Here is a 25,944-nt window from a genome sequence, read left to right on the forward strand (position 1 = left end):
CTACATGTATATGCAGCAATCTGAAAGGACCATCACCACCGACTGCGCTGTCAATAGCAGTTCCCCAATCGCCCATCCCAAGCAGCCAGCCCGCCTGTCTACTAGCAGGACTATATATAGATTCGGCCTGCCACCAAAGAATGCCAGCCCCTCCCTCCGTACGCCCTCCTACTATAAAGTTATTCTGTCCAACGAAATGGTTTAGCTAACTTGGACTTTCCTGCCCCAAACCCTTTGTTTCACTATTAGCCATTCGTATGTTTCTGTCGTCTAGTTAATAATGAGAGGGTCAAGTCTTAGAACATAAAGACTTCAAGAAGACAGATTAGTGGTGACCTACTAACTTCTATTCAATCGATGAGTACCGGCCACTACTACTACTACCACCACCACAATCACAATCACAATCACCACTACTGTACTACCTAGTACAACAATACCGCCCAAGCAGCATCTTCCATGGATGCTGTTGATCCCTGTTTTACACAAGTATTTACGCTCTGTAACGGAGAGCAGACACAGCTCGACCCACTCTCAAACCTATAAAGGGGAACGATCGGAGCTAGGAGACGTCGACCGGCGCAGCCAGAGACGAATGCCAAGCCGACCGCTTAGCCGAGTGATCATTAGTGACGCACTAGCCGCAGGTCAATGATTATTTCTTCCACAACACCCATGGGACAGTGCTGCTATCACCACCAACGATCAGTTCTGCAGAGAGCTCGACTAATACAATCTTTTATTTAGTCTATCAATATGTACACCGTCTTTTTCTCATCAATGTCTATAATCACCCCTCGACTTTTCTTTCGCACTTCTATACATAAATCAAATAACGCAAATACACAAAAAAACTAGATTCCCCAGGGATGGGTAATTCACCATCCAGGGAACTACGCCGCAACGGTGACTACTGTGCCAGTACCAGTACCAGTGCCGGTGTCAGCGGCCTCGGTCATATCCGTGGTGTCAGTGGTGTCAGTGGTGTCAACGGTCTCGGTGGTCTCGGTGGTCTCCGTGGTGTCAATGGTGTCAACGGTCTCGGTGGTGTCAACGGTCTCGGTGGTCTCTGTTGTGACAGTGGTGTCAGTGGTGTCAACGGTCTCGGTGGTCTCGGTGGTCTCGGTGGTGTCAGTGGTGTCAACGGTCTCGGTGGTGTCAACGGTCTCGGTGGTCTCTGTTGTGACAGTGGTGACAGTGGTGTCGGTGGTGTCGGTGGTGTCGGTGGTGTCGGTGCATGGAGTGGTTCCGGTCGTTCCGGTCGTTCCGGTTGTTCCAGTTGTTCCAGTTGTTCCAGTTGTTCCAGTTGTTCCAGTTGTTCCCGTGGCGGTTCCAGCGGTACCTGTGCTGGTGCCAGTTGTGGTGCCAGTTGTGGTGCCAGTGGTATCGGTGCCAGTTGTGGTGCCAGTGGTATCGGTGCCAGTGCCAGTGCCAGTGCCAGTGCCGGTGCCAGTGCCAGTGCCAGTTGTGGTGCCAGTTGTGGTGCCAGTTGTGGTGCCAGTGGTATCGGTGCCAGTGCCGGTGCCAGTTGTGGTGCCAGTGGTATCGGTGCCGGTGCCAGTTGTGGTGCCAGTTGTGGTGCCAGTGGTATCGGTGCCAGTGCCAGTGCCAGTTGTGGCGCCAGTTGTATCGGTGCCAGTGCCAGTGCCAGTGCCAGTGCCAGACGAGGTGCCCGTCGTAGTACCAGTTGAGGTGCCAGCGCCAGTGTCGGTGCTGGAGGTAGTGCCAGACTCGGTGCTGGCAGCTGTGCCAGTGCCGGTGCCGGTGCCGGCCCCTGTGGTGCCAGTGCCAGTGCCAGTGCCAGTGCCAGTGCCAGACCCGGTGCCTGTCGTAGTACCAGTTGAGGTGCCAGCGCCAGTGTCGGTGCTAGAGGTAGTGCCAGACTCGGTGCTGGCAGCTGTGCCAGTGCCGGTGCCGGTGTCAGTCCCTGTGGTATCGGTGCCGGTGCCTGTGGTGCCTGTGGTGCCAGTGGTGGTGCCAGTGGTATCGGTGCCGGTGCCTGTGGTGCCAGTAGTAGTGACTATACCCGCAGTATCAGTCACAACAGCACCAGCAGCATCCGTAATGACTGTGCTTGCAGTAACAAAGACTTCACTAGCAGTAGCGACAATTGGAGCAGCAGTCGCTACGGCTCCACCCGCAGCATCAGTAACTACAGCGCTGGTAGTGACAACTGCACCTGCAGCATCGGTAACAACGGTATCAGTACCATCTGTACATACAACAGTGGTGTCGGTGCCAGTGCCAGTGCCAGTGCCAGTGCCAGTGCCAGTTGTGGTGCCAGTGGTATCGGTGCCAGTGCCGGTGCCAGTGCCGGTGCCAGTGCCAGTGCCAGACGAGGTGCCTGTCGTAGTACCAGTTGAGGTGCCAGCGCCAGTGTTGGTGCTGGAGGTAGTGCCAGACTCGGTGCTAGCAGCTGTGCCAGTGCCAGTGCCGGTGCCAGTGCCAGACCCGGTGCCTGTCGTAGTACCAGTTGAGGTGCCAGCGCCAGTGTCGGTACTCGAGGTAGTGCCAGACTCTGTGCTAGCAGCACTTCCGGTACCGGCGCCACCGTTGGTTCCTGTGGTCCCTGTGGTTCCAGTGGTTCCAGTACCTGTCCCGGCTCCTGTGGTTCCAGTGGCTCCAGTACCTGTCCCGGCTCCTGTGGTTCCAGTGGCTCCAGTACCTGTCCCGGTTCTTGTGGTTCCAGTGGTTCCAGTACGTGTCCCGGTTCCTGCCCCGCTGCCAGTCCCAGAACTACCTAAGCCGGTTCCACTACCGGTTCTTGTGCCTGTTCCAGCGCCAGTTGTACCAGTTGTAGCAGTCGTGGTTCCAGTTGCAGTTGCCCCTGTGGCACTTGTTCTGGTCCCAGAGCCCGAGCCGGAACCACGACGACCTGACCCAGTACCACCGGAGCCTCGGCCTCTTCTCCCTCTTCCTCCCCTACCTTCTCCTCTACCTTCTCCTCTACCTTCTCCTCCTCTACCTTCTCCTCCTCTACCTTCTCCTCCTCTACCTTCTCCTCCTCTACTTCTCCTCCTCTACCTTCTCCTCCTCTACCTTCTCCTCCTCTACCTTCTCCTCCTCTACCTTCTCCTCCTCTACCTTGTCCTCCTCTACCTTCTCCTCCTCTACCTTCTCCTCCTCTAATATCTCCTCCGATTGATCCCTCAGCCTCACCACAGGAGTCTCCAAGTCCGCCGTCAAGTCCGCCGCCTAAGAAGCCACTGAGTAGATCGGGAGCTTGCTTCTCAGCCCTAGCATTTAATCCAACATTGGGGCGGAAAAGGTTCTTTGATTCGGGTATGGCAATAGGTTTCGATAATGCTGTAGTGAAGAGGGTAACGGAAAGAAAGACCGCAGCGAGCGGGGTGCTTGATACCTTCATTTTATAATCGTGATATCAGTCTTCTGAACTTTAGAAGCCGACGATATGACTATCTCCAGGTACGATATCCTTTGTCTTATATAGACAAATATATCATGCGCATATGGTCTGGGGTTGCACGCTCATTAGATTGCGTAATTATTGCCCGTTTATCATATTGCGCCCGTTGGAAATGATTCCACGGACGTCATTTAACAAGCCCATCTATAATGGGACTAGGAGATCATGAACATGTGTGGTGCTCTCTGTGGTATTGTTTTTACTAATGTAAGTACAGCTATGACACCGTATTTTATGCAGAATTGTTTCTGGTGCTGCGGGCGATTAGTTGTGACGAAAGAGTAGTAGCTAGACTTTTGAAAGACCTTTGAATTTAAGCTAAATTCGTGAGCGGAGAAAGATGGTGGGCTGATACATCGAACAACAGACAGACTAGGGCGAGATGCAGATAGTTCAGCTTCGTTATCTAACCATCTAATATGTGGGAATCGAAGATGCCACCGAAGATCAAGTACTCGCAACATATCTTCCGAACCCTTTTGAGGAGACATCTAGATCTATTTGTGATTTTGTGATTTCAAGGGAGATTCGAACAAATACTATACATCTGTCATGTTTCTTGGACTACGCCGTAGGACGGCTCTATGTTCGGTGATGAGACCCGTCTCTTCCAACGGATTGAGACGATCTGTTAGATCCAATTCTTTTGTGTTCCTTTGAATTGTTTCCTTCGATGTTTCCTTTCTTGATCATGACAATTAGCTAGGCTCTGTTCTTGCCACAACGATAAGGAATCTCAATGAAGCCGGAGGTGCTGGATGATGAGGGATTCATGCCTCTTAAGGTAGGGGTAGCTAAATATAGAGATTCTGGACGTGGTGCTCTTCAGCTATGTGGATGAATCCGAACCTCCCCTTGGATTATAGAATCTCGCTTGTTTTGCTCGGCGGCGGTTTGGGTGGTAGAAAGCGGAGGACGTTATTATCTTTCGAATTCCGTGTAGTTTCAACTAAACAGGATCTTCCGGTTTAGGTTAGCCACCCTCGGATCGCCCAGGTACGACGCCATAATGGCAACACTAGTACTACTACTGGATTCCTATGATTATTGCATTTGGGCAATATAATATTACTCAGATACCTTTACAGCGGGTTTCATAATACTAGGCTGAGAAAGCATTCTCAACTCATAGTACAATTCTCGAAAGATAGCCTATATAGGCTATCTGAGTAGTTGAAATTACTTTTTCGGGAGAATATCAGGCTCGGGCTTCATAAGTAGGCTATTTTTTTTAAGGTTCGAAGAATCACACTGTATGTGTGTGAAAGTAATTTGAGCCTAGTATTCTGAAACCTGCTGTAAAGAAAAGAGTAAAAAATACGAAGAAAGTGTCTGAATATTAACTGCTACTATGGGCAGTAAAGTATTATCCTCCTCCTCCTCCTCATCCTCCTCATCCTCCTACTACTACATGTACTACCACTACTTTTGCTACCGGGCGTGCTCCGCGTGCTCGTGCACATACATACTAGGCCACTAATCACGCCAGCAATGAGTGAGGAAGGTTGGGGTTGTTTCTAGACTCCAGAACAACCTATATATAGGTCTGGAGAAACCCCCGCACGACACTAGCTACCCAATCCAAATGGTATTTGCCTTCCACCCCCCCTCGGACACACGAAATCGCGCAACCTGTAGATACCTATGGGTTTCCGGTGTATGTGCATGTCATCTATTCAAGTGTGACGAGAGGACACGTCAGTCTAGACACAATAAATCACTCGATTTTCACATCTAACGCCAGATCTCTTCAAGAAGTGCTGTTGAATAGCTCTAAGCGATACATGACAAATCTATTAGGCTTCTCGTTTCACGAAGTATATTCTCAAAAAAAAAAAAAAAGAATAAACTTAGGGCCCGTTGGGACGACCTAGTACTGCTCTGGCTGTTGGATGGTTGTGGTAAACTACATGTAACTATATACCTATATATGCTGTTCGTGCAATTGAATAATTCAACATTCTGAACTCCAGATTACATATGTACACGTAGTTATCTCAATACTCTAATCCGCCAAGAAAATAACATTAACGTGTAAGACTTTGATCTGATATGTCGATTGCAACGTACATGTATTTTTTTACTGGATAATCCAGTCTGTCCAACAACACGAAGAACGAATATATGGTTGTCCGAACAGGCCCATAATCCATCTAACTAGATTACAATACTATAATAAATCTTGTAGGCCCACATCCTCTAAATATCCGCTCTGGGCATTCTCAAAAACAAAAACAAAAACAAAAATAAAACTGCATGTACTCGAGCTCTAATTCAACTTCTTTCCACTTATAACTCTTCGGTCCTTTATATCTCCCACGATAACCCCCAGCAACCAACAATTTACCCCAAAAAACGCTAATGCACTTCCCCACAAACCTGGGAAGAATGTACTATTACCCAAAAATTCAAGTTCGTAGCCTTGTTGGAGCCATGCGGCTTGAGTGAGAACCCATGCGCCTAGTGCGGTGAACCCTATTTTGGGATTCCGGAGCAGCGAGGAGGTGGGGAGGTAGAATGGGAGAAGGACGATGTACCACATGAAATACTGACACATGATGTTAGCAAAGTAGTGGGGTTAATGAACCTATAGGAACATACTTGTGAGGTGCAGACTTTGTTGAATGCGACAAATGCAAAGGTCTGTGCAAAAAGAGTGGTGGGAAGATCCCATTTGGCGAATGCGAGTGGAAGCAGTACCCCAGAGAGGAAAAGCTGCGGAAGGAACGCAACACTGGCATACGGGAATGAGGGATCACCCATGCTTGGTGGAGAGGTGAGGTAGAGGAGGATGTTATAAGGTGAGAAGTTATGGCGGTGGTCCAGACGTTCAACGTGATGCAAATATGTGTGCATTACGAATGGATCACGATATCTATTACTCAGTTAGCAGCAGTATCTAATGGGAGAGTAAGAGTTATGAAACTGACATTTTCCACATTGCAAGGTTAAGTCCTACGAAGGTGACCAATGCGCTTAGACCGAACTTTATTCTCGAGACAGTAAAGAACCCGAGTATTTTTTGAGTAATTGTCTGACCCATTTTCCGGTCTTCCATCCACCAAAGAATCGCAGGCCCGTAAACCACCGGATAGATTTTAAAATGCACTGCCAGCCCGAGCAACACTCCCGTAGTAATGACCTTTCTCTTCATCGCAGCCCACACTAGCCCCACAACCATAACTCCTAATAATCCTTCCGAGCTGCCTCTTGTCGATATAGTGGCAACCATAGGGTTGAGCAACCAGATACTTGCAAATTTCAATGCGCGCCCTTTATCCATTCCTCCATAGCTGGTCCGTAAAACACTGTAAATCAACCAGCCCGCTATTAAATCCCCCACCGCAAATAATACCTTCCCGAACGAAAACCAAAACCATTGTGGTTGAAAAGCTGTTGGTAGTAGCAACCATGCCAGTAATGGGGTGTATCGATATGTTTCTCTGTCATACGGGGATTGACTTATTGCTACATATCTCGAAGCGTCGGTAAAGACATAGTAGTCAATATCTGTATATTTGAGAGCGGAATGTGCGTCTTGGTAGAGTCCATAGAAGAACATTCCAGCTCTTAGAGCGGCCGAGGCCAAAAGAACGTTACGGAGGTTAAACATTGCACTATCCACAATAAGGGGGGGTTGCTCTCCCGAGTGGGAAGGATTGGAATCGGTACGGCAGTCTTTAATGTACTGGCTTTTGACTTTGGAGGTACTGTGCTCTAATGATTTCGTGTCGTGAAGGTCTCCATGAATATCGTTAGCTGCCGAGTGTTGTCTTCGTGTCTTCTGTGAATACTGTCTAAGCTACATGTAAGTAGGTGAGAGCACCTGCAGGGGTTTCAGAGCCGCATACAAAAACAGTTTAGCGTTATTACGCTTTGTGTAACCCTAGCTATTGTACCAGGTGTTGAGGGTAAGTGATCAGAATCTGATAAGTGAATGTTGCGGTGAATACGTGTATTTGTCTTATCAGATTCTGATCACTTTTCACCACACTCTAGTACATACTAGTATTAACAGTAATACATGTGCTACTACTCGGGGCAGGCAATAAGAACCTGAAAATGCAAGCGGCAAGCAGGGGCTCAATTTGGTGCAGCTTTTCGCCAGCCGCGAATCAGAGGTCGTTACCACCAAAAGTCATTTTCAGGTTCTTCTTACCTGCCCTGAGTACTACATGTAACTGCTCCTACAGTTTCTTGCTGCATCATACTACATACGTGGCTTGTTAGGCCTTGTTAAGGAATGTTTGAAGGATACATGTGCTACATATACTCAACAATACTTGGTCCATCCGGCCCAGAAGACTGAGTGATTCTTGAACAGTTCCGGTAGCATATATGTAGTTGAATAATGCGCCCGCCGATCGGGTATCAGTAGGACGATGAGGTTCGACTCCCTCCCCGGGGTCAGCCTGTCATATATATTTCTGCTTAAAAAAAATTTTTTTTTTTTTGCTACTTCTACGGGGAGAAGCGTAGGTAGATAAAATTAAGAGAGAGCGAGAAATGTTAATTGCAAATAAACTACATGTAAATTTCGTAAAGTTATGTAGGTATATGTACTTCTTGAATAGGGCCAGCTATAGGCTCATGGAGCATCACTCGGCCGCTTCTGATCAGTATCCGTATACGTATCTGGGCGGCCGGCCAGCCACGCAGCTGGGACAATACTTGTATTGATGCCTACATATACATGTACATTGTCCTTTTACGACAGTGCGTGATACAATTAAATGAAGTAATCAATCAATTAATTACGACAGTGGTGCGCGCCGAGTGATATACTATGATGTTGATTGTAGAGGATCTTCCGACATGGATTAGGGTTCTTCTAGAGTACTTGTGATGTGCGGGGGGAAGAAAGATCGGAGCCACTGACTGGGCTGGAGTATGAAGTATGGTTGGGTTGGCTGCTGGCTGTTGGCTAGATGTGTTATACGGCGAGGGCTTGGGGACCAGCTACTACATACAAGCCATGTCTACGAAACCCCCACAATATATCACCTCAAAATCCCAGTACCACACAACCCACCACCACCACTCACAACCCAAAGACGGCACAAAACCGGCATAACCCAGCAGAGTAGAGAAAGAACGAAAAAAATGCACTCCATTCACCACATTACTATCTATACATAACACCCCCCCCCCCCCTCTTCCCCTCCCTGCCCCTTCCTTCCCCGAGCTACACCCCCTTCCCCCTCCGCCTCTCCCACACCTGCAAATAACTCTCACTCGTAAACAACAACTCCCTCGCCACCTCCTCCACAAACAGGTCCTGAATCTGCACCCACTCGCCGCTCGCACGATTGCACAGCTGCACCTTATAGACGCTCCTCATCTCGCCCTCCTTCTTCCCCGTGGTGGTGGTGACGCTCTCGTGCGTGATGTTCGCCACGAGATCATACCACACGGGCTCGCTGCCCGGCTCAGTGGGCGACCGCTCAACATACGGCGACATGTCGAGAGAGCGCGTGGGGAAGGTGACAATGGTGGGGTTCCGCTCGGAGACAAACTTGTTGCGTGAGAAGCGCTTGATGTGGAAGATGAGGAAGGGCGGGAGCGGGGAGAGGAGCCGGTAGCGCTTGCGTTGGCCGAGGAGCTCTTGAGAGTGGACGCCGTCGTATTTGCTGAGGATTGTGGTGAGGGGCACCTATAGTTAGAGTGATGGGTTAGTTTTTGTCATCTGGAGAGAAGGGGGGAAGAGGGGTACTTGGGGAATGATGTTTTTGTCCTGCTCATCCTTAAATATCGGCTTCGGCGGCAAGTCCAGCGTCAGCATCATAAACCTCACCACCTCCGTCTTGATCTCCGCCGCCTCCTCAAACCGCAACCGATCCGACGCGTCCGCGCGCGCCGTGATCGCCTGCGACTCGACCTTCAACCGCCCCTGAAACACCTTCTGCACGATTGAGGTACCCGGGCGCGTCTTGGAACCGCCGAGCGACAGGTGCAGGTGGTTGAGGAACCACGAGAGGAAGTCGACGGGGTCGGACTGCGTCGTGAGCGTGAACTTCTTGGAGGAGCGCAGCGAGATCTCTTGCAGCAGCTCGTGCGGCGAGACGTGGGACTTGAAGGCGCGAGGGTTCCAGATCTTGCGTACGAGGATGCTGAAGCGCTGGGCGAGCTCGGGGCGGGCGGAGAGCGGCTCGAGCATGAAGTAGTTGCGCAGCGGGGCGACATGTGCGAGTGCGTGGACGACGACGTTGAGGTAGTCGTTTTGCTTGATGTTGTTGAGGCCGACGAAGCCTGTCATTCCCTGTCAGCCATCTCTGCCCCACCTAGAATGTAAAGACTCCGGAGATGGGGGGTGTATGTACCGGGGATGTATTTCTTCCCGCCCAGGTCCCAGCGGACCTTGACCTCCTTGTCGAGCTTTGCGACGTCACCCTTGCTGTAGGTTGGGTTTGCGACGTACTTGATGTCCTCGAGCGTCTTGTTCTTGACCTCGTAGCTCTCGGGCAGCACGTACACGCGCAGGCTGGCAATGTTGATGAAGACATGGTGGTCCTGGTCGAGCGAGTGCGTGTAGGCGTGGGAGGAGCGGCCGCGGCCCTGGAAGTATTTGCCGCAGACGAGGCAGGCGTAGACGTTGATGTTTGAGAGCGAGATTGAGCACAGCTTTTCAAAGTCTGCCCACCATCACCACCATCAGCTTGTTAGCTCTTCATCTGCGAGTAGTAGTATGTCGTAGTAGATAAAGGATTGTAGATGGATGTAGATGTATATACCGAAATCTAGTAACGTCCTACCCCACCAAACAAACCATCAGCCCCGCTCTACCCCAATTGCAAACAGACCAGAGAGAGAGCTCTCACCTATTCACAGTGTCCAAATACAAATCCGAAAAGCCCTCCGTCGGCCCTGCCTGCACATCCCTCACGACGGCCGTCAGCGCACTCTCCTCGCCGTCCTCCTCCTCCTCCTCCTCCTCCTCCTCCACCTCTCCATCCTCCGGGGGTGGCCGTGGCCGTGACGCCTCAAGGATCTTTCCGCTGGCAAAGGACTCGTCTTCGATCTCGTCGACACGCACACGCTTGGGTGTCAGCGGGGCGCCATCGTCTGCTGTGTCGAGCTCGAGAGAGGTGTCGGCAGGGCGTTTCGACATTTGTGATGTGTGTGGGGGTGGTGGGGGGGGGGGGGGGGTGTTGTTCAATTGGGCCCGCGGGGGGGGAGGGCCTAGGGACGGTTTTGAGAATGGAGAGAGCTGTGAGGTTGTGCACTGGCAGCGATGCCGGGTGTCTGACTGACATGGCCGGGTTACTTAAACCTGCACGGTGAGCGGTGCACGGGCCAAGCGCGTGTCAACAGCCAAGTGAGAGATCTGCAGGTCAACTCACAATTATCTGCAACCACAGCACTCCTCCACCACCGTTCGATACACCGCTCCACCACAGCTCTCCACAACTAGAACTACAGCTACAACAACCACCTCAGCAATGGGCACCCCCCACGAGCCCCCCGCGGCAACCACGCCTCCCGCAGAGCCGCCGCCGGACGAGACCGTGACCGCGACCGCGACCGCGACCGAGAGCGAGAACGAGACCGCGCAGACCCCGACCTCGACCGCGACCGCGAACGAGACCGTGAGCGAGACCGTGACCGCGACCGCGACAGACACGGTGGCAGGGCCGCAGGACGCAAGCGCAGTCGCTCAAGAAGCCCCGACACCCGTCCGCACCACCGCAACAGAGACAGAGACAGAGACCGAGCACGAGGTTCGTACCCTTCGCCCCCCTGCCCTCCCTTCCCCTCCTCCGAAAGCTCGAACTGATTGTGGTGAATGACTAGACTATCGCCGCCCACCACCACCCTCCCGTGACCACGACGCACCCCCGCCAGACCGCGAATACACGATCCGCGGCGGGCGCAGCCGCGACGAGGATCCAAAGTCGCGGCGGCACCGGTCGCGCTCGCGGGACCGCCGGAGCAGGGAGCGGCAGGCGGCGAGAAGGAAGAGTCCGTCGCCGGTGCCGCCCCCGCAGCAGCAGCAGCAGCAGCAGCAGCAGCAGGATGTGAAGATGGGTGGTGGGGGAGGGGGCGAGGAGGAGGAGGAGGAGGAGGAGAGGGCTGGAGAGGTGGAAGGGGAGGAGGAGGATGATATGGATGCGCAGATGAAGGCTATGTTGGGTATTGCCGGCTTTGGGACGACGAAGCAGAAGAAGGTCAAGGGGAATGATGTGGGTGCGATTAGTAAGAATACGACGGTCAAGTATCGGCAGTATATGTATGTTTGCTCCTTCCTTCTTTCTGGGTGCGTTTGGGTGGCTGACGGTGGATTTAGGAATCGGCCGGGCGGGTTTAATAGGGCGCTGTCGCCTTCGTAGGTCTAGCTGCTGCGGATCCAGACGAAATGTGCGGAGAACTGCAAATTCTCGAGTCCTCTCTGTATGATCATAGCTTTATAACTCCCCCCATTCCCCGAATTTGTAGCCCCCTTTTCCCTCTTCTTTCCTATAGACAGATACGCTTCGGCATCTAGTGTTTTTCAGCGACTAGAGGGTACCCATCTTTTGCATTACTTTTTTTTTTCGTTTTCGTTTTCGTTTTCGTCTGCTATGATGCGGTGTCTTCAATAATATCTTTTTCTTGCTCGTAAAATACAGTAATTCGTTGGCCAGAGATGCAAGTACTTATGTCTGTGGGAACGAGCCATGTCCCCATACCAATCCAATTAATGAAGTGAATGTATCGAGTGACACCCCCCATGCCGTACGTGAGAATACTAGCACATACAAGTAACCAGACGAGTGAGAACAAATGTCCAAGCAAGCCACACAGCTGACCTGCAACCAATCCTCCACACCAAGGCGCTCCGCCCGAAAGCAACCAGCCAAGAAGCCTTCCAGCTGGCATACTAGGACTGGGGGTATTGCATGCTGACCTACTACAGCCCGCGCAATATATCTAGGTGCCTGACCTTTAGGCAGCTGGCCGGACAGACCACCACATTATGGCCTCCCCTATCCTTTTATCAGCCACGATTCGTAATTGAATTGCTACCCCACTGGTTTAATGGTAAGGACAGAAACGGGCTGGGAGGAGATATATGTCACAATACACCACCCCAAGCTACTTACCGAAACTCGCTTCAAATACGAATTATCAATCAACCAATACCGAAACCCACTAGCCATCCGACATGGAACCGATCATCGAGTGATAATCCATGAGCCGCCACTCCGAGTGGGCTCTTGAACTATCTTTGGAGTACACCCGCTCTGTCGCTCCATACCCACAGGCTGCAAGAGTGGGGGGGGGGGGGAGGAAGGGATACTCCCGAAAGCTTCTGGATGTGAGTGTGTATACGTAAGTGACTGAGAGGGCTAGAGCGCAGCACCCGATCCACCCACTGCGTAGCTGAGCGGGTAAAGATGTGAAAGGTCTTAAACAGACCACGCAGTGTGACAGAGCACTCGAGTGATACCACATGCACCCGCGCGCACAAGAAGGCGAGTGACTGCGCGTGAGTCGAGACAAGACGCCGAGTGAGATGTTATGTCCGCCATCACAACCCGCTCACCCGCACATATATACATGTATATTCTACTCAGTATAACAAAATCGAAGATAATTAACCGTCCTTTCCCATTTTATCTACTTCCCTATCCCGTCACATAACCGCACGAGTACACATACATCGCAGCCCCCACCTGCTCCCCGCCTCCCTGCGCCCAATTCCCATCCCCCATCCCCACCAATTCCCCGTCCAGCTATCCAGTCCAGCCCGTCCAGCCATCCATATACACACCCCCCCCCCCCACCAAACCACCACCACCCACTCCACCTGCCAACAACGAAAAAATAGAAGAAAAGCAAAAAAAAGTCTTGGTATTGATAATGAAAAAAACGACTCATTTACTGGAAACGATGGTGTGCGTTCCAGGAACGAATGGGTCACAGGTCCACAAAAAAAGGTCACAAGGAAAGAAAAGGGCTAACAACCAACAATCTATCGTCCAAAGCGCATCTCCTTCTTTGCGTATTTATGCAGCGCCCTCAAAAACACCTGGTACCCCACCGCCTCGTTATCCGGCACATGACTAGTTACACCCCACACACATTAGCACACCACTCTCCACACACAAAACACACACCCAGGGCGAAAGCAAAAACACTCACAAAATCTCCGTCAACCGAATCTGCCACGGCGGATACCCCCTCAGTGTGACATTGGGACTAAACAGGATCAGTAGATTTGGCTCCGGGATGACATTCTCCTTGACCTCCGCATCGATCAGGTCGATGCTGACGTCCTCGGCGGCGATCTTGCCGCGCTGCGCCATGTCGCACAGCGTCTTTGTCAGGTCGACCAGCGACTCGCGCCCGTCCTCCTCGCTGATGATGACAACCTCGATGTCGACGCGCGGCCCGCCCTCCTCTTCATCTGACTGGTCTGTGGTCGTGAATGCGCCGGACGGCGGAGAGTGCACGCGCAGCGTGGGGCGCGACTTGCCGAAGTAGCTGTGTAGGCGCTGGGAGATGGAGCGGTGAGTGGTGGAGATGTAGGATTTGAGGACACCTGTGGAAAGGCATTAGTATCCTTACCACCCATTACTACTAGCATAGCGGGGACCGGGGAAGGGGGGGGGGGCCTATATACCTGTCTGCTCATAGACACTCAGACATCTGATCCCCGCACTCGCGCACCAACACGTAATCTCTGCCACCTCGTCCACCAACGTATCCAACCCGCCCTTCTCAAACTCCACAATGACACTCACATGTCTGGGCAGCTTCCCAGCCTGCCTCAGCTCCTGCACGTCCTGCTGGATGAGCTGCGGCGTGCGGTGGTGGTAGTAGAGGATGCTGAAGCCGCGGTTGAGCACCGTGCGGTACGTCCACCGCAGCTTCGCGTACACGCTGTAGATCAGGTATATTGTCAGTAGCACGAGCTTGTAGAAGCGCGTGAATACAAAGTTGCGGATGGGCCGGCGGCGCGGCTCGTCGGCGGGCGGGAGCCGCGGGAGGATGAAGCGCTCGCGGTCGAGGACTTCAAGTGGCTTGGTGGGGGGGTTGCGGTGGGTGGTGGTGGTGGTGGGGGCGGGCTTGGAGATGGAGGTGCTGGTTGCGGAGGGGGTAGGGGTGGGGGTGCTGGCGGGGGTAGGCGGGGCGTTGGCCATTGTAGTGGATAGGGGGGGGGTCTCTTCTGGCTCTGGCTCTGTCCACGTAGAAGGTTGGAGAGGAGTGTCAAGGCGAGAGAGATTCCAGGGAGGGTTAGGTCAGTATCGATATGATATGACGGATGTGAATATATAGAACAGAGGGAGTATTCGATATTTGCTGTTGAGTATGAGGTTGTTGAAGAGAACGTCTGCGATGCCCGACGGAGTGTCGTCGAGAGATGTCGTCGTCTGCAGCCGGAAAAATACCCAACTATCAGATGGCTGTCCGTACTGACGACTACCGCTTGTATCACCAGCACCAGCCCGTAACTCAGCCCGGGGGGAAGGAAGGATGGGTGGGTGACGCAATGGGTTAAATACCACGCAGCTTCGCGGCCCAATGAAAAGGCCCTCGGAGCGTATTTTTGGCAGCGGTTCTCGATCTCCCTCCCAGCCAAGTGCCTTCTACATAAATGAAAAATAGGAAACAGGAAATTCTACTACTTAATTACTTGCGCCCCCCCCCCCCCCCCCACGCACGGAATGCGGAACGCGATGGAGAAAGTGTGAGTGGTTGGGAGAAATGTTTGGCGTGTGTAGAGTATGCACGCTGCAAGGTTGTTTTGTTGATCATGCATGCGTTGCAGATGGAACGGGATGCTCTACATATAAATGTGCACTTCCTCGCACAGGAGTTTTACAAAACTCAACGTTTGATAGTTGAGTTCTCACCGGTGCAAATCGGAATCACTTCAAGGTGCTATGGTGCTATCACATGTGCTAATTTCTCAACAACTCGATCTGTGCAGCTGCAGCAGTGGGCTAAACCGTTTATTCTTGGCGCCTGCCATGTGAATCTCGGCATCATGATACATCACTCGGTCACAGATTGCGCATGGATGTGCATGCTTCTGATTTGCTTTTTTTGATTAATGTCATGCCATTTGAAAATACAACTAATCATTAAGTCGCATATCTGGTGTGAAAGGAGGGAAGAGTAAAGGGGAAGGTGAACTAGTAGTGCGCCTATGTAGTCTCCATCAGTCGACTGAATCTATGAATGAACCAAGGATGGTAGAAGTCACCTATTAACACAATCTATCTCCTTGATCGTCGAGTCTAAACTCGAAGAAAGCCCTCTCAACTGACCTATAAATTCCCTTCCTTTGACGTGATTTATTATGAACTCGACGCCACGACTAATCATGATATAGCGCTGTAAACATCTTCAATTGATAAGTGATGAATACATTCCATGTGTCGTGCTCAAATAATACACGCAGATGTGCTCCCGGTTGCCAGGGTTCGTTTTATATCGCCAATGTTGGAACTTCTAACAATTACAAGCATCAACTATCAGCTTAGAGTGGGAAAATGATATTGGCTTGAACAGCTAACCACCAAGCTGACTTTTACAACTCTTTCCCCCTTAACATAACCGGATCTAGCTCTGGGCGGACTGCATATACGGTTTCCTGTCTTTATAAGCATCATGAAATATCACTCGATACACTTGAGCGACGTCAGACGAGAATAGGACGCCCACGATTATCCTGTGCGATGACCGGGCCCGCCAAAGGCCTAATGATATTCTGTGCGTAAGCTCTAGTGTATACATATGACATCTAGAGGAACATCCACGTGGTTATTAGGACTCACTATCTGTCCTTTAGAAGTTTATTTAAATAGCTCTCGAGCCTCATGTATGGCGGGTTCACAACCCCCATTAACATTGTAAGCAGACGTTACAAATAACTAAAATACCTCCTACTTAAACTAACCCATGCCTACCCATATTAACCGATCCACCCTAGACCTACATTACCAATATATACCTTTATGGCCTCCCTCCCCTCCCGCGGCTGGCAGCGCCACGAACTACTCCAGCCCGCCACCGGCACCCGCATCATCATCTGGTACCGCTCCACAAACGACACCAAAACATCATCCGAAGAACAGCTCCGCCACGCAAGATACACCGTCAAGCTCGCCATCGACTCGCTGCAGATCTCTTTCTCAACGTTCACCACAAAGGACGATATCCGGCGTGCCGGGAGAGCCCTTGTGGACGCTGCGGAGCTGCTAAGGGAGCTAGCGGTGGTGAGTGAGGTGGCGGCGTATGCGGATGTGGCGAGGGAGCAGGAGATGTTGTGTAGAGTGCTCGAGAGGTATTGTGTGGGACCTAGGAGAGACTATCCCGTTGACGTGGTGGACCAGTTGCAGCAGTATATTATCGCACTGGGGAAGCTGTGACCATGGGGTTTATAGATGTGAAGATGCATGAAGTGGGTTGTAGATACTGGTACCGAAGGAAGAGGTAGACTTGAGGAGGCCCCGTTTTAGTGGGCATATATCGTTGTTTGGCACTTTACTGCGTGTAAAGTGGGTATCTTGTTGTGGATTCGGTTGAATGCTTAGATTGAAATAGGCGTGGTCTGTTGATAAGTTCCACATATTATTATCGGCAATAGTAACTTGAATGGGAAGTAAGAAGACGGATACGTAGACGCTACATGTAGTTACATGTAATCCAACTATATGTAGTCTCATCAAGACGTAAGAGCCTCCGAGGGAAGAACGAAGGGCGAGCGTAAGCTTAATGCCTACATGTACGTCTATAGGCCGGTCCTACGTATATGTATCCGACTACCGTTAACTTAGTTACAGTGATTGAACCCATAAACTCGTCCTCCTTTGCCCACAGTTCAGCAACGTTCTCAACACTAGCTCTCTCCAAACACTCCACTCCGGCACTAAGCAGGGATCGAGTTCGATGCTCTGTTAGCTACTCCATTCTCCCCATAACACATTCACGATAGGTACCTACCTTACTTCATCTTGCGGGACGAGGACATGCGCGCTGCTCGTTGCTATCTTATTTTTCATAGTCTGCGTTGCGTTTACTTACTTCCAACTTGGTCAACTCTAACTAACCCTAACATGTGCCTAGAGGAGTACGTACCACAGTGCCTTGCTATGAATGTGGATACACAGAGAGAAGGAAGACGCTTTTAGTTTTTTGTTGCCCCGAGCCGAATCCGCGATGGGAATGGAATGGAGAATAAAGGGTGGAGTTTAGGAAGCAGATGCAATTAATGAATTAAACAAAAAAAAAAAAAGTTTAGGAAGCAGGGGGGTTTGAAAAGATCGAGTGACAGGTGGTGAGCCAAGCCTTGGTGGGGGAGGGCTCAGTTTTGCTGCCTATCGCTACTTAGTTGTTGATTGATTAACATGCTGGGTGAACCTAGAAGTGAGTTTGTATATGTAAATGGACTTGGGCGTATCCTTTTCGTAAAACCCCCTTCAAGACGCTCACATAAGGAATTAATGAATTAAACAAAAAAAACAAAAAACGCTCACACAAGGATCTGTAGATTCCGAATACAGAGCGCTTCCAGTGGGTTGATTGAAGGAGGTTATTTTTTACTACACAATATTACTACCTTCAGAACTTCAGACTGCTGGAAGGCCTTCTTCCAGAGACAAGCAGTAAATCCCGCTAAACGCAAGAGTCTGTGACTGTTTTTATTAATAGTGTAAGTGGAATGAAAAGACTTAGCTTTCAGCCCAAGGGGACGGGGTACATCATACGTACCTATCCATCCATCGTGGAGTCTAGTATACATACAGCGCCTTACATGTAGCTGAGACACTAATCCCTGTCAGATTTAGGTCTCCCACTATTCACACACCATATATCAAGGCATAAATGCCCGCAGATTAACTTACCCAGCTCCATACCACCCACATGCAAGAACCATTAGCCGGTCCCAAGAAGCCCTAGACCAAGACGAAGATGATCTCCATACCATGCTGATTGAAGAGGCAGGGAGATTAGAACAGGATGAAGACGACCTCCACACCATGCTGATAGAAGCGCAGGAGGAAGTAGAGCATGAGGAACAGGACCTTGATGATATTTACCATGGGGACCCTGGGATGGCATAGGTGAAATCGTTTAATGTTCCGGTTATGAAAAATGCTTGTGCAGGTGCATGTTTGTCTGGGTTGTGTAGAGGTATGTGTGTTTGTGCCCTAGGTTTTGGGGGCGGTTGCTAGTGAGTTAATAATGATGAAGTGCCAGGCGAGGCGAACGTTACCTAGCTAGAAAGGGGCAGCAGCAGGGACAGTGAAGGGTGGCGTACGTCTGGGAGCGGGGGTATCAAAAGGACTGGCTGGGATGATAAAGAAACGAGGAAGTCCCAACGGTGGCAGGGAAGACGAAGGGTGGTGATAGCAATGTTGGTAGGAATCTTTAAAGTTGGGTACTGCTAGAGCTTGGGTACGTACGGGCCAGCCTTCTTTTTAGAGAGCTGTGTGGTTTAAATTTCGATTTGGCTGGAGATTACCTAAGCTGGAATGATCATTTATGCATGTTTTACAAACGTGGCCCAAAACAGCATTCACGCATGTCCCCAACCGCAGAATTATTCTATCAAGTACTCACCAGAGTAGTATCCAGCCACTTCTTGCATGACTGTTTACTTTCCCTTACTTCATGCATATTTGTAGTGCAGAATAGGGTCAGCGTGCCTGTCCGATATCAGCAGTCTTCAAATAACTGCCCCGATCATGCTCATATAACCAGAGACTCGCCATTATCGCGTAATCCTTCAAAACTTATGTATTCCCCGACCACTTACCAACCTGCCATGCACCATAGGCTATCACTCACTCACAAACCTCTAGTACGCAGGTTCAGGAATTGCGGTTATCCCCAGCCATGAACTGGTATAAGTTGATATCATTCTGGAACACAGAGGGAGGGCGGGGTTAAGTTATTGAGCGACCAGTATAAGTAAGAAAGCTTGCCAGCTGCTAACTCTCTTCTCACTCACAGTGTATAGATTGGATGCACTTATCGCTTTACTGAATTGGCGAACGTACTCAATATAACTTTTTATTTATTTTTTCAGATTTACCTCAGCATGCGCATCCCAACACTTCTCTCTATCTCCCTTTTCTCTGCTATCTTCACTTCCCCCACCTCCGCCACACCGCTCTCACATAGACATCGCCTCCCTAGACCATCGGCTGTGACTAAACCCATCCTTCCGCGCGAAACTGAGGTTGCAAGTGCCGGCAGCCGAGATCTACTAGACGACCTCGACGACTCAGATTTTCTTGATTTCCCAGATTTCCCTCCAGGTTTCCCTTTTGACTCCTCTGGCTTTCCATTCGACGATGAGCCAGCACCCATTCCTGCGCCTGACCCAGCTCCTCCTCCACCGGAGCCAGCTACAGGGCCAGCACCAGGAGCGAACAATGCCCCTGCCCAGGATTGCGCATCTCCAGTGACGATAACGCAAGCGGAGGTCCAGACTACAACAGAAACAGCCACAGTTACAATCACGGCTGGCGAAGCCTTTCTCGACGGTCTGTTCGAGGGAAAGCAAGAATATATAACCCTCATTGTCACCACCACTGAGACCGAGTTTGCACCTGGGCAGACGGTGACCATCACGACTGCTGAAGCACAAAGGGAGAATAAAGATGAGCCAACAATAACCATAACAGTTACAGAAAAGCCTGAGCCCGCAACTGTCACTGTTACAGAGGTACAAACTGTCACTGCCGTAGCAGATTCAGTAGATGCAGGGGCGGGTAATAACCCAGGTACAGGGGACAATAAGGATATACCCCCTCCACCCGAGCCACCAGCTCCTCCTGCACCACCCCCACCTTCACCGCCAGCTCCCCCTGTTATCGAAGAACCAACTCCTATTACCGAAGAACCAGCCCCTCCCGCAGAAGGAGGTCAGGATGGAGACGAAGGAGGTTCAAATCATCCTGATTTTGTCGACCTTGGGGTTCTGGAACTTGACGAAGACGGGCCTCAGCCTACTATACATATGGTTGCAGCTGCGCCAAGTCATTCGAACTTTCATAATGCCGCAGCGGTGCCTACACCTGCTCCCCATCCCGTGGATTCAGCATTATCCTCAATTGCGAGCCCCTCAGTATCTGAAAATCCTTCGACATCGGCTGAATTTGTGTCATTCGAATCAAATACAGTCATGTCAGGCGAGATCGCTACTGCGACTTTAACTAGCACAACCACGGTGGTCGTGACAAGTACTAGAACTTTTACCCATGTTCGTCCGACAGCTTTTAGACTGCCAACGATCGAGTTCGATGATGAGTAGAATAATAAAAGAGACCGGTTCTGCCTGCTTGACTTTGTTATATCTTGGTATTCGATTGGGAGTTTCGGGGAGTTTTGTTTTTAAATGTAATTCTGCATGTACTATAAGATTAACGTTAATGATACGCATGATATGGATATAACTAGGATACAAGTTAATTAATAGATATATAGAGACGTAATTTAAAACCTTAATATATTGGGAAGTCGTGTGTTTCTTTGATGAATATCTGGAATTCCGTAAAACTACATGCACCCTATGTTTTTTTAACAAATCTAATAAGTATATAATTATAACCTACATGTGCATGTGCCTTTAATTAGCTTCTCATTCAGAGAGGTTTTGTTTCACATAAAACATGTACTATTTGATATGAATATGGGGTATTGTTGGGTGCTAGGTTATTAATATATTCTCTACTATATGTAGTTCTGGGGATCAATTAGTAGTTTAATTCTAGTGGTTTGGTGGCTGTTAAAGGAATATACTTGCAACTTCAAATGGAGAGATCCTCTGACCTATTTACTGATGGTGATATCAAAAGGCACATATTGAAGATATGGTGATGGGCTTTGCCTGTCAGTCGGGGCTCTCAGGCCGCTGCTGTTCAGTCCTCGACCCCTCCTGGCAGGCAAATAGAGAAATAAGCCGCAAAGCGACTTACCTACGTATTGGACTCATTGGTATACATATAGTACTAGATATTATATATTAAAGGCTGGAAACTACTTATAAGAAGCAAGGAGATACTGGTAAAAAGGTGTTTCGGGACCGCCGATTCCTATCATTATAACGAGAGTATCACTATATGAAGTATCACTATAACGAGAGCCGACTGTACTCCCTCCACATCCGTGGATGTTACGTCTACGTGTGCGTTTAACATCTTCCCCAGCAGGCAGTCCTTCAAGCTCTGTTTGTATAGTGGTATATGCCTCCGGTTTGGGAAACTTGTAGCGACAGCGGATACCGGGTTTTAATCCCGCTTAGATCCACTTTCAAACTTGAACACTTTTTTCTTCCTTTTACCTCGGTACTCCTATTGTTGAAATGAGAAGTTCTCTGATCCAATCATCGACGCACCCTATTCACGGACGGCGGGCATGGTTTAGTCTTGTAGAATCTTATATTTGAAGCTATCATCTACTTACTTCTAATTAACGTACAACGCGTGCACATTTAATTAGGCGCTTGACCGGAATTAACATATCTCCAGTAATGGGCGGTGTAAATCTCATCAATTTCCTAACTAATCAATCAGCTTCACTCATTAAATCTACGGGAAAGGTCTAAAATGACACAGTTTTCGGTAGACGTGCTCTACAATAACACATGAATGCAAGATGACACAGTTCGGTATAATCCAAAACGAATATATCAATTAGTATACGTATTGGAATCCATCCCGTGGATATTTTGAGGGTTTGTAGGCGTTCAAATGCAATCTGTAGACCCCCCCAGGGGGGGTCTACAAACATTACTCATCTTTAGTCTCCTTGCGACCACCATACTTCAAACAACCAAAATAATACCACAACAACCTCTAAAGCTGCCTGAAAAACTGGCAGTTCACTATTGGCCATTGACGATATAGATATGATATTTTGGGACTTTATTTCTTCCTTTCTTTTGAATAAGGAAATTTTATGTGCATTGGACTTGTTTTACAGAATTTGATGTGGTGAGCCGTTGCTACGCGGAATCTGTAATTTATCTCTAAGGTTTCAGATTTGAACACCTTCAGAATATCCACGGGATGGATTCCATTGGCTGAGCAATGATACAAGTAATATCGAAGGTCCAAGTTCGATCTTCATCTTGGCACACTGCCAAGCTAGCTCAACTATCACTTCGGGCACAGCATCCACTATGGGCGGGTGGTCTAGTGGATAGACTGCTCGTCAGGTGAGACACCGAGAGTACCCAGGATACAACCAATCACACATAAGGTCCTGGGTTCAAACCAGGGGTGGGGGTAGCAGTCGCAAATGTCTTAATAAGTCGCTGCAGTACCTTTTGTAGTTTTGTACCTTTGTAGTTTTATAGAACGCTTTGTTCTTTTTTTCTCTCTTTTTTTTACTTGTAGTGACAGCGAACTGTGACTTTTTGCATCATGTGTTATTTCGGAGCACGTATACCGAAAACTGTGTCATTTTAGGCCTTTTCTGTTAAATCTATATTAGTAAGTGCATCTGCATGTTCCATAACTACCTTACCGTCGAAACGCATACAATTTTGAGCCTTATTCAGTCGGCTTATCCAGATCGTAGGCTCATAATAGCCTTATGAATCCAATAAGGTTCAAATAAGTATTATTTAAGCATGTTTTAAGGATGAAATAAGGCTTAAAAAAGGATTTTTGTACTGATAAAGCTATTGTGAGCCTACGTTCTGGATAAGCCGACTGAATAAGGCTCAAAATTGTATGCGTTTCGACGGTAAGGTACATACGCAGTAAGTACTCTATGTTCATGCGCATGTATGTATATATACAAGCATGCATTTAGTATCCTTTATATGTGATATTCGTGATAAATGTTCATATGATTTACGTGCACCAAGTATCACTCGGCGGGTACTACTGGCTTGGCTTTCACGATCTGCATGCAAGGATGAGGCTCTGCCCCCCGCCATAAACATCCCACCATCCACATAATTCTAGACCAAGTGCCAATCCTCTCAAAAATGCCTCCCCTATCACTCGCCCGATCAGCAACACGGCTTCTACGCTCCCTCACTCATAACCAGCCCCGGCCAATTCCCAATAGGAGGCCCTTCTCGGTCGCCTCAATCAGATCCCAAACGCTTCTCCAGCACCTGCAGGAACGAGAACTCGTCGAGTCAGTTACAGGGTATGTATGGAGAAACCCACCATTTACCGCGATGCAGTTCTAATAAGCACCCAGCACCTCTGGGGACCTTGAAAACCTGATCGAATCGAACCCCATAACTACGTATGCCGGTGTCGACCCAACCGCGAATTCGCTCCATGTCGGGCACCTCCTTCCTCTCATGAACCTGCTCCATTTCTACCTCAATGGCCACCATTCTATCGCACTCGTATAACCCCTTTTACGCCTCTTGCTCGCGTGCTAGCTGACCTAGAAAGGTTGGGAAAGCTACCGCATCGGTCGGAGATCCATCCGGGAGGACTACGGAGCGTGATTCTGTAGAATCGCAGAGGCTACAGAAGGCGTTCGATTCAATATGGCGGCAGATCGATGGATTCTTTGAAAGCGCAAAGAAGCACGCATTACTTAGAGGGTATAGCGAGGAGAAACTGGGGAAGAGAGAATTGGTTACGAACGGAGAGTGGTTAGAAGGGCTAGGATTTGTAGAGTTTTTGAGTACTGTTGGGAGACATGTTAGAGTCAGTCAGATGCTGGCGCGAGAGAGGTAGGCTTCTTCAAATCTTGATTATGGGAATTATTAAGCGTTGGTGCTTGGTAGTGGGTTAGGTAGCGGGTGTAGGAGTTGGCGCTGATTGATGTGTTGATGATAGTGTAAAGGGCCGAATGACGACCGGACAAGGAATCAATTTTGCAGAATTCACATACCAGCTATTACAAAGCTATGATTTCTGGCACCTGCACAATAAGAAAAACTGCCGTCTACAGGTAAGCTTCGTTTACCCAATAATTCCCCTACAAACCTAATCCTATTTAGATTGGTGGAAATGATCAATTTGGCAACATAACCGCCGGAATTGATCTAATAACTAAACTACGTGTCCCCACAACCCCAGAAACGCCTAGTACCACTCCAAACAAATTCGACCCCGCGTACGGACTAACAGTCCCGCTCCTTACCACACCCTCAGGTGCTAAATTCGGTAAGACGGCCGGGAACGCCGTATGGCTTGATCCAACCCTCACCTCCCCCTTCGAGCTTTACCAGTTCTTCGTACGCCTTCCCGACGACGTGATAGGGAAGTATCTAAAGATGTTTACACTGCTGCCTCTGAGCACTGTCAGCAGTGTACTTGAGGAGCACCTTACGAGCCCCGAGAAACGTCGCGCTCAGCATTTGCTCGCCAGTGAAGTTGTAATGCTGATCCATGGAGGAGAAGAGGCGAAGCGTGCCGAGTTGCAGACGAAACTGTTGTTTCCGGCGCCTGGAGAGACGATGAAGGTTTCTGCGAGAGAGATCCTGCAGCTCCCAGGTGTGGTGGAGGTGCCTAGGAGTGAGGTGGTGGGTGAGTTGGTGACGAAGGTTGCAAGGAGGATTGGGGTGTGTAAAAGTAAGGGCGAGGCAGATAATGTAGTGCGAGGCGGAGGTTTGTATGTGGGATTGGGGAGTGAAAAGGTAATGGATACAAAGGCGAAGGTAGAGGAAGAGTGGTTGGTAGATGGCGAAGTGTTGCTTGTAAGGTTTGGAAAGGGTAAGTTTTGTGTGGTAAAAGTGATTTGAACAAGCCATGTAAATCATTTGTAGATAAACTCGATCTTTCATCTTTTAAATAATTCCAGGTTACCAAAATCTAACCCAACTATCTACCCCAGAATGTGAACTACCTGAATGTGAATTATCTGCATGCATCAGCGTAAAATACCGTAAATATGCTTATCGAGTCCTTCAATTACATGTATTTCGTTGAAGGAAATATTTCCATTTCATTTGTCAATATACTCATAACATGCATGATTTACGGCCGATTAATTATCAAAGCAGAAAACTTACCTGCATATCTCGCCCCGAATCCCCGAACCCCAGGACACAAGACCTACAGCGCCACACATCGCGAAAGCATACATGTAGTCTATTAAGAATCCTTGCCATCCCTAAATTCTTAGGTGCCGGATGACTCGACTCATATCCACCGATTGAACCTATCCTGGATAAGTAATTTCATACTGGTCTTTGGAGCAGAGATTCGACCATGCTTGGTAATAGAAAATAAAATCGGGAAGAGACTATCAACGCACCCTTACAACCCGTTCGACGAAACCTGCCCCTTCATATTTTGAGGTTTAACTCGTGGAATGTAGAGTACATAGTTACGTACGTTAGAAGCTGGGACAAGGATACAAAAGAACACCGTGGTTCCCGTGCATAGTTGACCAAGTGGGGTCAACTATACAGAAAGATACTGCTTTGCGCATGCGTTGCCATGAAACACACTTCACCAGAAACATACAAGTACTTTATACTTGGGTAAGTAGCTACAACCACAGGCATAAGAAGGAAAAAAAAGAACTCCATTATTTTGAAACTTAAAATATGATATACAGGATCGTTACCAGCTTTTCGTCCCCGCCCCTACAAA

General features: G+C 49.3%; 8 protein-coding genes across 8 annotated transcripts; 4 read left to right on the forward strand and 4 right to left on the reverse strand.

Annotated features, from left to right (window-relative positions):
• Nucleotides 1-893: 893 nt before the first annotated feature.
• LAJ45_06801 (uncharacterized protein) lies at nucleotides 894-3,367 on the reverse strand (the record flags this gene model as incomplete). The annotated part of the gene is made up of 4 exons (XM_046116362.1): nucleotides 894-2,827; nucleotides 2,881-2,965; nucleotides 3,025-3,195; nucleotides 3,254-3,367. The coding sequence occupies 4 exons, from the start codon at nucleotides 3,365-3,367 to the stop codon at nucleotides 894-896; spliced, it is 2,304 nt and encodes a 767-aa protein (XP_045970565.1).
• Nucleotides 3,368-5,696: 2,329 nt separating this feature from the next.
• On the reverse strand, nucleotides 5,697-6,368 carry LAJ45_06802 (uncharacterized protein; the record flags this gene model as incomplete). The annotated part of the gene is made up of 3 exons (XM_046116363.1): nucleotides 5,697-5,975; nucleotides 6,029-6,302; nucleotides 6,358-6,368. The coding sequence occupies 3 exons, from the start codon at nucleotides 6,366-6,368 to the stop codon at nucleotides 5,697-5,699; spliced, it is 564 nt and encodes a 187-aa protein (XP_045970566.1).
• A 2,244-nt stretch (nucleotides 6,369-8,612) lies between these two features.
• LAJ45_06803 (uncharacterized protein) lies at nucleotides 8,613-10,535 on the reverse strand (the record flags this gene model as incomplete). The annotated part of the gene is made up of 5 exons (XM_046116364.1): nucleotides 8,613-9,080; nucleotides 9,141-9,676; nucleotides 9,748-10,059; nucleotides 10,159-10,175; nucleotides 10,246-10,535. The coding sequence occupies 5 exons, from the start codon at nucleotides 10,533-10,535 to the stop codon at nucleotides 8,613-8,615; spliced, it is 1,623 nt and encodes a 540-aa protein (XP_045970567.1).
• A 143-nt stretch (nucleotides 10,536-10,678) lies between these two features.
• LAJ45_06804 (uncharacterized protein) lies at nucleotides 10,679-11,754 on the forward strand (the record flags this gene model as incomplete). The annotated part of the gene is made up of 4 exons (XM_046116365.1): nucleotides 10,679-10,704; nucleotides 10,847-11,145; nucleotides 11,219-11,654; nucleotides 11,712-11,754. The coding sequence occupies 4 exons, from the start codon at nucleotides 10,679-10,681 to the stop codon at nucleotides 11,752-11,754; spliced, it is 804 nt and encodes a 267-aa protein (XP_045970568.1).
• Nucleotides 11,755-13,379: 1,625 nt separating this feature from the next.
• Nucleotides 13,380-14,550, reverse strand: LAJ45_06805 (uncharacterized protein; the record flags this gene model as incomplete). Its single annotated transcript, XM_046116366.1, has 3 exons — nucleotides 13,380-13,470; nucleotides 13,550-13,949; nucleotides 14,031-14,550. 3 exons carry the CDS (start codon nucleotides 14,548-14,550, stop codon nucleotides 13,380-13,382), a joined length of 1,011 nt encoding a protein of 336 aa, XP_045970569.1.
• A 1,821-nt stretch (nucleotides 14,551-16,371) lies between these two features.
• LAJ45_06806 (uncharacterized protein) lies at nucleotides 16,372-16,785 on the forward strand (the record flags this gene model as incomplete). The annotated part of the gene is made up of 1 exon (XM_046116367.1): nucleotides 16,372-16,785. One exon carries the CDS (start codon nucleotides 16,372-16,374, stop codon nucleotides 16,783-16,785), a length of 414 nt encoding a protein of 137 aa, XP_045970570.1.
• A 2,675-nt stretch (nucleotides 16,786-19,460) lies between these two features.
• On the forward strand, nucleotides 19,461-20,678 carry LAJ45_06807 (uncharacterized protein; the record flags this gene model as incomplete). The annotated part of the gene is made up of 1 exon (XM_046116368.1): nucleotides 19,461-20,678. The coding sequence occupies one exon, from the start codon at nucleotides 19,461-19,463 to the stop codon at nucleotides 20,676-20,678; it is 1,218 nt and encodes a 405-aa protein (XP_045970571.1).
• A 2,685-nt stretch (nucleotides 20,679-23,363) lies between these two features.
• Nucleotides 23,364-25,088, forward strand: LAJ45_06808 (uncharacterized protein; the record flags this gene model as incomplete). The annotated part of the gene is made up of 5 exons (XM_046116369.1): nucleotides 23,364-23,530; nucleotides 23,585-23,738; nucleotides 23,788-24,074; nucleotides 24,181-24,295; nucleotides 24,345-25,088. The coding sequence occupies 5 exons, from the start codon at nucleotides 23,364-23,366 to the stop codon at nucleotides 25,086-25,088; spliced, it is 1,467 nt and encodes a 488-aa protein (XP_045970572.1).
• Between the last annotated feature and the right edge of the window lie 856 nt (nucleotides 25,089-25,944).

Source organism: Morchella importuna, assembly GCF_003444635.1.
Source record: "Morchella importuna strain M04M26 chromosome Unknown Morimp01GS020, whole genome shotgun sequence".
In the NCBI taxonomy this organism is placed as follows: Eukaryota; Fungi; Ascomycota; class Pezizomycetes; order Pezizales; family Morchellaceae; genus Morchella; species Morchella importuna.